This window comes from Zootoca vivipara, chromosome 3, assembly GCF_965207765.1.
Source record: "Zootoca vivipara chromosome 3, rZooViv2.hap1.1, whole genome shotgun sequence".
Classification (NCBI taxonomy): domain Eukaryota; kingdom Metazoa; phylum Chordata; class Lepidosauria; order Squamata; family Lacertidae; genus Zootoca; species Zootoca vivipara.
In genome coordinates, this window is record NC_142586.1 from 60958463 (window position 1) to 60972639 (window position 14177).

The following is a 14177-nucleotide window of genomic DNA, read 5'->3' on the forward strand; positions in this document are numbered from 1 at the left end:
GCTTATGAATTGTTGGCAACGGAATGCCAAGTTGAATCTGAACTATGGGAACACAAAAAGCTGCCTTATATCAAGCCAGACTATTACTCTTTTGTCTTGCCCAGGGGTAGCCAACTTGGTGTCCTCCAGATGTTGCTGAACTGCAGTTCCCATCATCCCTGACCACAGGCCTTGCTGGATGTTGCTGATGGGAATTGGAGTCCAACAATAGGATGGCTATCCCTCCCTGGTCTAGTCTCACGGGCAGACATTATCCAGGGTTTCAGGCAGTGGTCTTTCCCATCACCTGATCCCATTATTAAGAATGTAAGACAAGACCCGCTGGAATGAACCAAAGAGCCAGCCCATTTAATCCAACGTCTTTTTCTCATTGTGGAAACAAACAAGCAGGGCAGCAGATATGTGCAATGGCACTCTCCTATCTGTGCTGCCCAGTGACTGCTGCTTAGAGATATTGAAGGTGAACATGATGAGATCTTATGCATGCAACCTATGTGCTCTACCAATGAACTATAGTCTGTCCACATTTTTTGGGGGGGTGTAACACCTTTTAAACCTATCCAGGTTTTCTTTGAAAAGAAAATCACATTCCTCCCCATATTTACATCCAGACACTTCCACGCATTTATGATGAGCCACTTTCCCTTATTTGCGCGTTGTTTGTGTGTTTTCACCCTTTAATGCCACTTAAATAACTATTCTTTTCAAAAATCGCCCTAAGCGTCAGGTCGATGGGCGTCTCGTGGCAGATGCTGACTGACACCGCTTTTAACCCGCGGTGATTCACGAGGCCTGGGGCGAAAATGACATGGGATTCATCCCACGTCGAGGAAACACGCCCGGAGAATCCGCTTCCGCACGCACCGCGGCGATCCCAGCATTGTTTCCGACTTTCTCAGGCAGCCTCGAGTTGTGCCTTTTCACAAGGCGGCATCCACTCAACGCCACCGCGTCGCCCATCACTTGCGGGGGAGGGAAAGGGAACCAATGGGCGGCGCGTGGGAGGAGCCGGGGGCGGGGCGAGTCAAGCGGCGGGGGGAACTCCCACCATGGCCAAGTTGACAAGCTCTTGCACAAGGCGGCGTGTTTTTGGCTGGGGCGTCTTTGGGGCAGCAGCGCGACGCGAGGCTCTCGTCTCTTCTCTTCCCAAGTACATGCGGGTAAGTGCTCGGGTCCTTATAGCCCTGGACGGCATGGAAATATCCTTGGGGGGAATGGTGATGGGGCAAGGCAGCAAATCTATCTATCTAAATGGGGAAAGCGGAGGACACCAGAAGCTGTGCCTTCTCCTCTCTTCGGTCAGTGGGACACTCTCTTTCTTTTTTACGTCCAGCCTGAACTTCTTCAGGGAGTTGTGTGGACGATCGTGGGGGGGGGGGTGACCGACACCGGGAGAAGCCTTCTGCTTCTTGGGCTGGAGGGGAAGTTTTGGTGTCTTGGAGGAACAAACTTTCGCCGTCGATGCTGAAGCGCTTTTTGCCGATCAGGCAACTAGTGATGAGCAGTTAGAAGCATTGGTCTGATTTAGGGGAACTTGATTTTCTTTTCTTCACTTTTGCTTCAAGGTGGCTTATATAGGGCACCCAGGCGGTCCTGGGTTGCAGTCCTGACCCCCTGTACTTGGTGTGTTACCAGTGACTTCGGTTGGAAGTGGTTTGTGCCCATTCCCTTGACTGTCAAGCTTTGCACCATGCGCATAGGCATAGTAAGGGTGCACAAGATCGCCCCCCTACAACCTGCTCACACACTGAACGCAAGGTGGGCTTATTGCTGAGGAGACATTCTGAGGGTTCGGCTTTGCCAGACTTCCTTCCCTGAGTTAAAGGTGGACAGTCTGTCGTGATCATGAAATGAAGGCAGAAATATTATCCACACTTACTTAGGAGTTTATCAGCTAAGGGGCGCTGCGGGGAATGTTCTGCCAGACTTCCATAAGGTTTTCTTCACCTTGTATTGAACTAATGGTCTGATTGCTTAAGTGGATGTGAACCCGAGTAGCATTTGGTTGGAAAAACCTGCGTTAACTTTTTAGTTTAATATTACAATCCTTCTCTTCTTGTTGTTATTAATGAGATCTGCATGCCTCATATCATAAAGTTATTTGGGGGCGTCTTAAATTATAACATCTTAAACTGGCTGTCAAGGAAGAGCTGGCTATACATGTTTGAAGCTAGGGTAGCCAACATGGTGCCCGCGGTGCCTGCAAAGCTTCTGAGCTCAGCTCACCCCCCGTACTATTCCCCGTGAGATTGCCAGGACGCTTACCAAAACGCCCTTAAAAAGGAGGAAGTTGGAACAGCGACACTCTTTCCCACTTCTTTAAATTCTATGTGCCTTTCAGAGCACTTGTGCAACTGAACAGAAAGCAAAACAACCAAGAGATAGGAGTCAGGGGAGAGAGAGAGAGAGAGAGAGAGAGAGAGAGAGAGAGAGAGAGAGAGAGAGAGAGAGAGAGAGAGAGAGAGAGAGAGAGAGAGAGAGAGAGAGAGAGAGAGAGAGAGAGAGAGAGAGAGAGAGAGAGAGAGAGATTGAAGTGCTGTGGAGAGATAATGATGGGGTTTGAAGAGAGAGAGAAGGCTGGAAGCAGTAAAATGGATTCTCTTAAAATGTTGTATTTCTTCACAGATCATCCCCCCCTTACACACACACACACACACACACACACACACACACACACACACCAACTCAAATATCATATATCTGTTTTCATTGACTTTAACAATCATGGACCTGATCTGAGGCACAAATCCTTGCAATTTTTTCAAGGGATCCCCTCATAATTGACATCAAATTATAATTCACCTCTGTGTTCGCAAATGTTTTTCTGTGCTATGTTTGTGGTTTTACTATTATTCTATGTAAAAATCACCAAGATACATGAGGATCTGTGCTGTGGGCCAATGTTTCTGGACCTGTGACTTTGGAAAAAAACCATGTAAAATGATTAGCATTCCAGAGGATCTGTTTCACTTTTTGGGGCAGAGTCCATGAAAAAGCAAAGTGTGTGTGTGTACTGCCTCACTTTCTGTCTGTCAAAAGAGAGTGTCACAGGGGAGGGGTGAGAAAAGCATGGGGTCATCAGAGTTGACAACCGTTGGTATTAGTGATTAGAAAACACTTGTTCATCATTTCTTAATAACATCAGGGGAATCCAAAAAAAGCAAACAAATATAATCTATTTTAATACTGGGTTCTAATAACACAAAATTGGATCTAGTTGGAATCCAGTAGTTAGAAGTATGTATTGTAGCATGATGGTATTACTTTACCTGAACCTTTTATATAGGGAGAATCAATATAATTCAGATATGAAAAGCTATTTTAGGAAATTTTCATTTCTTCCCCATTTTAAAAAACTTTTCCCTTTCACTTTATTCTCCTAGGGCCTAAATGGCTAAATAGAATGCTTATCAATTAATTGAGATCAATTTTGAATAGGAACTTGAAGAGTACTTAAGTTGCAGATTTAAGATAGATCCATTTTAATTTTAAACTCATAACTTATCTACACCTTAGACTTTTCTCTATTTTTAGAATGTGGTTGGTTTATGAAGAAACATTTTTCCTTATCTAGGAATTGGGAAGCTAAATCAAATAAGTTTGGGTGGGGAGAATTTCTTTCAAACTTAAAATTTATTGTTTTAGTGTATAGGTTGAATGAGCATGACAGAGAATTACACCAATATGTATTAACAAGCCAGAACTTCAAATATGGATGCTATAACCAATTTTGGTCATCCAGAAAACAGTTTGTTGTGGAAGGGAAACAATGGGTCTGATCCAGATTAAAATACTTAAACTTGGTTTCCATTGAAATCAATATGAAAAGTTAGCAAGGGCTGAGTTAAGCCGCATTTATTTCAACTAACGTGGACTGTATCCAGCTCAGTGTTAAAGAAGAACTAAGTTTGGGTAAGCTGTTCCTGTAAATTTTTGAGTACAGTAACTAATTTCCTGTGTGCTTTGGAAGAGTAAGGAGCGTGAAGGCAGTTGCGCAAACCTGTTGTTTCCGTTGCTACTGCATCTACAGTTAACGGCTCTGGTTCTAAGAATGAAACAAAAACTTGGATTTGGAAACAAAGCACTACTTCCTTCCTCTCTCCTCAGAATCTCTTCTCTGTCCCACCTTACTGGTGTTCCAGAGGATGCCCCTGTACTTTGCACACACAGTGTAGTGAGGCAAACCATGGTGACTCCCCCTACGTCTGGGGGTCAGTGCAGCTTCCAAGGATGGCACTGGGGTGGGAAGCCCCACAGCTGCCACCAGTGTGCCCAGATGGCAGGATGTTAGTTCCCTTTCTATACAGTCTTCCATGGACCCATGGCATAGCTCTGTTTTATAGTAATTGTAGACATTTATGGTCACATGTGTATCCTTTAAGGGTTTTTTAGGAGCCACGTATGAACTGGGACATTTACCAATTAATCTAATGTGCTTGAACCTCTTGTGAATGGAAGCTGCAGTGCTATTTGTTTTATATGAAAGCATCGCTTAGGCTTCAATGCTATACCAGCTTCCTAGGAATAAGCCTGATTGGGAGTAAGCATCAGTTGGGTTTACCTCTGGGCAGACCTGGAGAGGACTGGGCTGTTTATGGTTTGAAATACATAGACCCAAAATTGGGTGAGATCATATATATATATATGGAGAGAGAGAGAGAGAGAGAGAGAGAGAGAGAGAGAGAGAGAGAGAGAGCGCTACTAAAATGTACTGAAGAATAAAATGCAAGTTTAATCCCACAAAAGGTTTTAACATACAATAAAGATATGGATAAAATTACTACAATCCAATAATATATCCAGAAAATCTGATGTGACAAACAAAGAATATATCCCCCCCCCTCCCCGCTAAACACTTTTTGACCCCACAAAGGGTCTTCCTCGGTGCTGAATGAATTTGTAACACATTATTTGTCACCAAATTCCGCATGGATTCAGCATTCATAGGAAAAGTCTTTGAGTGTATTCTCTTTGGATGAAAACATTAGGTTGGAATTACCCCTTTGACTCCTCTTCCTTTGATCAACTGGAATGGCATCTGAAATCCTGCATGTTTTCCTTGCTCGTGACATTTGCATTTGAGAGTCTTGTAAGTGGTTGCATAAATACGTACAAATATACATCATGGAAGATGTGCAGTATAAACAAGGCAACGAGAATCTGAGGCGCTCTGGGAATTTTTGATTGGTAACAGCTTTTATTTCACAATGCTCTGTGTACATGTGATTGTTGTAATCATGAGGTTACAGTCACTTGATAGCATGTGGCTTGTAGGGATAATGTGGTAAGAAGTTAGATAATAGAATTAGAGCTCTTTGAATGTATGATACAGTGTTGATGCTTAGTAATCTTACCTGCATACTTGGCTTCTTAGCTGTTATATGAGTCAAGTAGTCATTAACAAGGAAATATATAAGATGTGACCTATGACTTGCATTACACTAGTATTGTATTGTGTGCATGTTTAAGGGTTAATGGGAACTACTTTGGTCCTAGCTTCCAAAAAATAGTGAAGTAGGACACCTTTTTATCCAGTTGTTCATTAGGCGTAACACCTGTGCTTTCTTTTCTGCTATCATGAGAATAACCTAAGCCAGCCATCCCCAAACTTTGGCCCTCCAGATGTTTTGGACTACAACCCCCATCATCCCTGACCACTGGTCCTGTTAGCTAGGGATCATGGGAGTTGTAGGCCAAAACGTCTGGAGGGGCGCAGTTTGGGGATGCCTGACCTAAACTATCTTCTCTTCAGTCTTTGGTTGCTTTAATCTGTTGGGAGCCACTGTTTCCTCTGCATCATTTCCTCAGTTTAATTCCCCCTCCAGCTGCTATATACATTTCAAACTGTACAACTATGATACCAAATAAAAGCTGGGGATGGGGGAAATAGAGCAGGACAGAGAAAGTTAAACCTTGCTTCCCCAGCACAGCAAAGTTCTATAGTTCCCCAGACCCAGAGTGATTGTCTATATACAGCACTCAGAAACCTAGAAAAGTGCTGGCTAATATGCATTCTGAGTTGTCCCTGAAGGAGCACTTAAACAACAAGTCAAACAGGACTCCCATCATTTGAACAGTTAGTCCCCAGAGTCTAAAGGCAGCAGCTGTTAATTGCTTGTGAGTCCTGTCTGACTAGTTCTGTTGTCATCAGTGTAAGGCATCCTAAATATTCAAACATCAATGAAAACAAAGCCAAGGCGGGCCTGAGACATTCTGGTGCTTCTCATGCTGCACTAGAATATCTTTACATTGAAGGCATGGAGGACACGGAAGAGAACTACAGTATAAAAGATTTATATGACTTGAGTTGGGTTGTAGGGAAATGTTTCCTGGGGGAAAGGGAGTGGGATAGCAGATGGTGGATTGTCGAATAGGTTAGATGGGAATATAGGAGACTTATTGAGTAGTGAAGAAACTGTAGAGGGAGCATAAAGTGCTGGGGGGGGGAGGACAGGAGTTACAGGCTGGATGTTCACCCTGTAACCTGGATGCCTGTTTCTTCAGGGATAGCCCTTCAGACATTCTGGACTACAACTCATACATCACAGCCAATGGTCAGGGGTGCCGAGAGTTGTAATTTAAAACAACTGAAAGGCACTGTGTTGGCAATCTCTGTACAATTAGCGATGGCTTTGACTTTCTGTGGCCTAGGAAAATAATTCAGGCTGAACATGTGTCTAGAAATCTACATGTTGCATGGAAAAAGGCAAGAAGGAGGGAGGAATATGGGGAAAGCACAGGAAAAAATGTGGAGTGAAATTATCGTGCTGGAGTCAAAGTACATGGTATGATTTTGCATTTCAACCAATCTCTTCTCTTTGTTTTGCCACAAATTATAACAACATTGCTGTCACCCACCTGACAGCTGACAGACTTATGGGTGGCTCCCAAATACTCTTGATACTTCAACTGCTCAGTCCTAGGTCCGATGTAATGGGCATATTTGTTGCTAGTTAAATCAGATATGTCTTCAAACTATGCTTACAATGAAATACGTACACTTTGTTTCATACACTAGTGCTATAATTTGGTTTGCTTAAAACTTAAGACAATTAACAGTATTTCATTCCTGAACAAAATTAATTTTATGCTACATTAGCTTTTCTGTACCCTGTGTTAACCAATATGGAATACTCCTCCTGGTTAATTTACTGGAAATACCTTTTTACCACACCTTAACTGCTCTGAGTATAAGGTTCTAGAACTGTGTATTTGAGGTGGGGGGGGGGAGAGAATCTCTGGTCAAATATTGGTCAAGTAATTTTGAGTATATCCACTTAAAAAAACAACCACTGAACAGTTCAACTCATTCTTTTATGCTGGAACACCAGAGTCCATCTCTAATTATGAAAGGTTGTATAAAAAATTAGCTTTCTAATATATAGGAAGCAAAGTAACAGTAAATATTAAAATAAAAAAATTCCTTCAGTAGCACCTTAAAGACCAACTAAGTTTTTATTTTGGTATGAGCTTTCGTGTGCATGCACACTTCTTCAGATACGAAGAAGTATCTGAAGAAGTGTGCATGCACACGAAAGCTCATACCAAAATAAAAACTTAGTTGGTCTTTAAGGTGCTACTGAAGGAATTTTTTTATTTTACTTCGATCCAGACCAACACGGCTACCTACCTGTAACCAGTAAATATTAAAAACAGCTGTTTTTTTAAGGCAGTATACAGCGGACCACTCTTGTAACTCAATCAACATCATGGCTTCATGGAATATTTGACTGTGGTTAAACAGGTGGTTGATTGACAAGACTGAACAATTTGCCAACATGTTAACCCTGATTAAATTATCTTACTGAAGCAGACTCTGAATAAACCACCTCCATGTCATGGTCTGATGTTACAATGGTAGAGACATGAGGGTTGTTGGTTCAGTGCAGTCCCAGATTTAGGGCAGTATGCATGGTTCCCCTGCACAGGGTGCCGAGCCATGGGGGCACAAAATAATAATAATAATAATAATAATAATAATAATAATAATAATAATAATAATAATAGTTCTTGCTCAGGATGCCCAATTATCAAAGTCTGCCCCTGGTTCAGTGAGTGTATTCTCGTCATGACTTACTCCAGATCCAACCCATGGATATTGCTGTTTGCAGCTATCACCACTGTGATATCACACCCTGGCCACATGGAAGTATTTTTCTTCCGCCTCTCGCTTGGTTGCCATGAGAGCCAGTGTGCCACAGAAGGCAGAGTGCTGGACTTAGATAATGAAAATCTGCCTTCCAATCTCTGCCCAGGCATTAAGCTCACACTGGTGATCCAGGGCAAGCTACTTTACAAGGTTGTTTTGATGAGAACATCAGTTGGGTGGGTAACCATATGTGCCACCTTGATATATTTGGAAGGATAAAAAGTACCTTATTGATTCATTCATTAATTCATCAGGCCTTGGAGGGCAGCCAAAAGGTATTAACCTAGAGAATAATTGTATTAGAATAGACTAATAAATGTGATAGATAAATAAATAAATGGATTAATTATGCTTATCTGCAGTATGCACCTTTAAACACTGGCCTTGAAAAAAGTTTATGACAATGTCATTTACTTTTGGATTGGAGAAAGAAGAGGAGCTGTTAAAGGCTAAATTTCTTTAGCTAAAAACAGCATAAGCTATCTCCTTTTAAAGCAATTGTGATACCATTTAGATTCCCCCTCCCCAAAATATCCCATTGAACCGTAAAGGCTACTTTTGGATCTGCAAACTTAATGTCTTATTTAAATCAATGGATGGAATGGAATCAAAGTCTAGAGACACTAATCAAGATTTTAGTATGTGCTTCTGTTTGAATAGTGATGTATATCTTCATGGCAAAATGTCATTCCTGATCTTGCCATGGAATATAGACAAGTATACTGAATTATATACAGGGCATGGAGTTTACAGCACTCAGCAAGTAATGTGTCAGACAGGTAGAATATTTTGTAATGTCCATGATGCTACAGTAAATATATTTGGAACATCAAACACACTGTCTTGTGTGCAAAGCTATTTAGATCCTTAAGAGAAACTTGCTATTTTCACTAATTCTTATTTTTCTATTTCTGTCCCTAGTGGCCAAAATGAGAGACCGACTCTTTGAATTTTTTGAGTTAGCGAGGCTTTACAGCCAACATACTCACGATGAAGAAAATCAACCTCTCTTACCTCACAACACTCTGCTGTTTGAAACAGATTATGCCTTGGCAAGTCTTTTCAAAGATATCCAGGCAATCCGAACGAGCAATCTCCACCTGAAAGAGGACATTAGACGCCTGGGCAAACAAAACACTCGCTTCCTCACCTCTATGCGCCGCTTCAGTAGCATAAAACGTGACACAAACACGATTGCGAAAGACATCAAGGCTCGTGGAGAAGAAATCCACAGGAAGCTTCAGGTTTTGAGAGACTTCAGTGAAGATGCAGAAACAAAATATGGCTCAAACACAATCATAGCCCGCGTGGCAAAGGACCACTATGTTGATCTCATGCATTCTTTTCAGGAGGCCATGTTTAAATACAATGAGACAGAGATGAACCAGCGGGACAACTGCAAGATTAGGATCCAACGGCAGCTGGAGATCATGGGCAAGGAAGTGTCTGGGAGCCAGATAGAGGACATCATTGAACAAGGCAGGTGGGATGTTTTCTCTGAGAACCTTCTGTCTGACGCCAAGGGAGCTCGTTCAGCCTTGAATGAGATAGAGACCCGGCACAAAGAGCTGATGAAGCTGGAGTCCCGAATCAAGGAAGTTCATGAACTCTTCTTGCAGGTAGCCCTGCTGGTAGAAGAACAGGCGGACACCTTCGATATTATTGAGCTCAACGTGCATAATGTTGAAGAATATGTTGGAGAAGCTAAAGGTGAAGTGAGGAGAGCTCTTGAATACCGAAGGAAGCATCCTTGCCGAACAATCCTCTGCTGCTGCTTGCGATGCTGCAAAATTTGATTGTCCTCATGAAATTACTAGATGAGTGTTTTGGGGACACTCTCAGATTAGAAGACACTTAAAGTTTGTGCTCAGTTTGAGAGAAATTGCTCTATAGCAGTGTCCTTTTGTTTTCTTATGTTCATTCATGACTCCGGTGCACGTATTGCAGCTTGTACCAAAAGCCAAAGGATATTGGCGAGTTGTCATGTATTCCAATATAACAGAAGGTAAAATTAACCTTGTCTGCAACATTGCTGCAAAATTACACATGCACCAGAACATATTCAAAGCAAAGGAAATGTTGACCAGATGTATAATGAATTGCTCCTAAATGAATGCTTTCGGTGCAATTTAAACAACAACAACCTGCATAGACTTTAAAGCAGGCTTCCTCAACCTCAGCCCTCCAGATGTTTTGAGACTACAATTCCCATCATCCCTGACCACTTGTCCTCCTAGCTAGGGATCATGGGAGTTGTAGGCCAAAAACATCTGGAGGGCCGAGGATGAGGAAGCCTGCTTTAAAGTAATCAGTGTTGTGGCCAGTTCTTTCCTGGATGAAAGAAAAAGGGACAAAATTACAGGTGTGATTATCAGTAATGTTGTTTAGAAAACTAGCATGTGCACATGATCTGAGAGTTTTGATACAAGATTTGTTGTAATTGTACATGCCATATACTTATTTTTTATATATATGTTCTGATATTTCTGTATATTAAAATAAATGTAAAAGCCTTAGCTATATTTTTGTTAGTGTATAAAGAAAGATCTTGAATTGCTGTCTGTCCAATATTTTTATTTATCTTGATGGCATTTGTGGGAGCAGGGAAACATGGAAGTAGCCAGAACCAGGCAAAGGCATTTTCCTACCTCAGGTGGAGCAGCAAATGGTATATCTACCCCCCAGGTCCAGAGCAACCAAGGCTGCTTGTTACTTGACCCCTGACACAGAAAATCCTACAGTGTCTGTTCCCTCCCTCACAGTGAAAATACAAGAATAATAAATTAAATTATACAAAATTGGCTGCCCTTTTATGATACCCAGAATCAGCTGCCTAAGGCAGAGTGATAGTAGTTACATTTGCCAGAGGGTAGAAGAAAGACCAGGCAGGACACAGTCTGAGGTCACCTCACCATACATTAAAAGCACAATGAGTGTAGTTTGTTCAGGGTGCTGATCTCAGAGTGCAACATTCCCCAGGATTCTCCATGACGTGCAATAATGGTACTTTAATTGTATGGTGTGGACATGGCTTGAGAAAAAGTTTGCTATGGAAATGGTGCTGCTTATGTGCACAGAAGTTTTTTGCATCATCCACATGGCGGCCGCACCGCTGTCTTCATTTTTCTTCTTTTAGTGCAGGTTTACCCATTTACACAGTTACTGAACATACTTTTTAAAAAAATCTACTGTAAATAGCAGCTATAGTAAAGCCTGGGCAGAATCAGTATTGCAGGGGCTGGGGAGGGAAAGCTTAACTCTCCCTCCACCACTGTGGTCCTGATGAAAATACTCCCTACCCATGCTGGGTTTTTTGCAGTGGGAGGGAAGACTCGAGCGGTACTAGCAGAGGCTTCCTCCCTGATGCAAATAGCAGCTAAGGGGGGTTATATTTGTCAGAAGCACAGCATGTGTGGGTGGGAGGATTATAATTTCATTCCCACTCTCTGCCATACTGTTCAGGCTGTTCATTTTTTTAAAAAAAAGTTTTAAAATTTAAAATGTTCTTTTTTTAAAAAAAAATGCATATTAATTGTTTCCATACAATAAACTCCACATTGAGTTTGACCTTTGAGATTTAACTTCCACTAAGAAATACTGAACAGTGGGATTCTTGTAAATTTCCTTTTGTAGTATGTCCTTCTATCAGTAAGCAGCACTCACCAGTTCTGGATATTTTAAGTGACTTGGGTTTTATCATTTCCTAGTTATTGAGCTTGCACTCAAAACAAAAATACATGGTAGCGTCCACACAGGATGTGGAAGAAGTTACAACTACGGTATTTGTAGATTCTTGCTTACACAAGAGACTGGAGGTATTTTTTGTTGTCATATTACTAATATTTAAGGAATTTTGAAATTGAATTTCCCAGTACTGTAACTGAAAACTGAAGAACCTGCACTGGTTTTGTGTAAAAAAAAACAAACAAACCCTGCTTGGTAATTGCTCCTGAAGGTGTCCTTTACTACAAACAGCACCTTTGAAAGGCAAACAGCAGCCATGGGGTAATTTTGCATGCAGAATCCTGATCAGGAGCATGCCCCAGTTGGGCTCCATGTGCTGCTCTTCCTTCAAAATAAAAGTGGCTAATTTAAGCATGGTTTTGTTATTTAAGGTTTGGCCCTTAGAACGCTGTTCATAACTGAATTACAGTGGTACCTCGGGTTACAAACACTTCGGGTTACAGACTCTGATAACCTGGAAATAGTACCTGGGGTTAAGATCTTTGCCCCAGGATGAGAACAGAAATTGGGTGGCGGCGGCGCAGCAGCAACGGGAGGCCCCATTAGCTAAAGTGGTGCCTCAGGTTAAGAACGGTTTCAGGTTAAGAACAGACCTCCGGAATGAATTAAGTTTGTAATCAGAGGTTCCACTGAATTATATATTTATATCTGAAAATATGTACACTATATTGTGCCATGCATGAAATCTTAAGAGTAATTCTCTTTTAATGCATTGCTAATGCCTCTGAAAGGAGATGTAAAATGAGTGCTGTGCAGGTATTATAGTGGCTAGGAGAAATGAGAGAAACTCCATCCCAAATGAAGTTTTGTTCCATTGTACCACAGCGTATCTCTGCACCATATGGGAAAAGGCATTATTGCACCACCACCTAGATAGACCAATTGTCATAATATTAGTACTGGATCAGCAACTGCATTCCAACTCTCTATTTTCTCGGGGCTTGTCCACACTGGAGCAAAACGTGGATTTGCATCTGTCTGTCTCCGTATTAATGTAGGAGTGCTTACATGATGTCTTCCCTATCCGTGTGTTGTCACATACCTTTCCTGTGGGATGACCAGTCTCATATAACCATGTCTAATGAAGGGGTTAATACCATAGAGTGAGCTGTCCTGCCTGGCTCAGCTATGTCCACTTCCCCTCACCTTGGGAAGAATTAGGTGATCAAGCTTTTGTTCTCCCCCAGTGTACCTGAGAAACTCAGTATGTGAAGATATTTGCGCTGGTTGCTCCAGCGCAGCCACATGGCTCTCTAAAGCCACTCTTGAATTCCTATACAAATAATTTAGGAACTTTCACCACTTTGTAACTAAGCCAAATTTTACTGCCTGTGCAACTTTATGAAGTACATTAACCTGACCTTTGCAGAGCTTTAAGTAAACAATTTTTAACTTTCCAAATTTGTGGTCTTTCCTTATGCTAGGGGGAAGAGGGAAACTTTGGAAAGAAACTTTAAAAGAGAATATTTTGGAACTCACTTGGAAAAGCACATAATAAAACTCTAATATAACTAAATTGCTTTGGATTGTCTTGAACAAAAAAGAGTGACTGACAAATCTAATAAATAATAACAATATTTTATTTAGGATTGCTTGGCCACAGAGAAGCTGTTTACAATTTACAGAATAATTATGCATTCTGGAAACCTGGATTTCAGTCTTTAATTTTAATAAAGTGGGGAGCAAACAGATGAATATATAGTTAAAGTGCCAGCAACTGTTTAAGGGCCATTTGTTTTAAGAAACTAGATGGTTTGCTTTTGCCATTTGCTTACTGATGAACTGAAGGCCTTTTCATTACTGCAGTACTTTAAGGTCACTTCTAAACGGTTCTTAGTTTCCTTAACAAAACCACAGTTTTGCCAGGAAATGCATTGTACCACAACTTTTTTTTTACCCTTCAAAATCAAGAAAAAAAGAGACAATAATCTTTTTCTTTTCTTTTTAAAACACTCATTAATGAATGGCAGGCCACTTCAAATAAATTTCTAGCCTCATTAAGCTTTATGCTTATTGAAATATATAATGCAACATTGAAGTTTAATCAATCTCTGGTTAATTCAACATGGTTTGGGGATAATGGAACAATGGGTTTCCTCCAGTCTTTCAGTAAGCTCTTATTGGTGGAATGAGATTCTAAACCATGCTAGCTATTGTGAAGACAGAATTATTGGTAGTTATTATTTCAGGTTAAAAGTTTTTAACACAGTGCATCAGGAGTCTTCCAGAAAAGTGTGAATAGGATTGCAGCCCTTTTTTTGATTAAACATGCATGGAGTTATTA

At 41.2% G+C, this 14177-nt stretch overlaps 1 protein-coding gene across 2 annotated transcripts; it reads left to right on the forward strand.

Annotated features, from left to right (window-relative positions):
• Nucleotides 1–902: 902 nt before the first annotated feature.
• Nucleotides 903–10706, forward strand: STX11 (syntaxin 11). 2 transcript variants are annotated; one of them, XM_035108831.3, is made up of 2 exons: nt 903–1160; nt 9071–10706. In XM_035108831.3, the coding sequence occupies exon 2, from the start codon at nt 9079–9081 to the stop codon at nt 9943–9945; it is 867 nt and encodes a 288-aa protein (XP_034964722.3). In that variant the 5' UTR covers nt 903–1160; nt 9071–9078; the 3' UTR covers nt 9946–10706. The 2 variants fall into 2 exon arrangements, with proteins under 2 accessions (XP_034964722.3, XP_088523406.1); XM_088667280.1 differs by having other exon boundaries at nt 1143–1298.
• Nucleotides 10707–14177: the final 3471 nt, after the last annotated feature.

Bases quoted from the DNA above. Each gene is read 5' to 3' on its own strand.
- STX11 (XM_035108831.3), top strand. From the start codon at position 9,079: ATGAGAGACCGACTCTTTGAATTTTTTGAGTTAGCGAGGCTTTACAGC.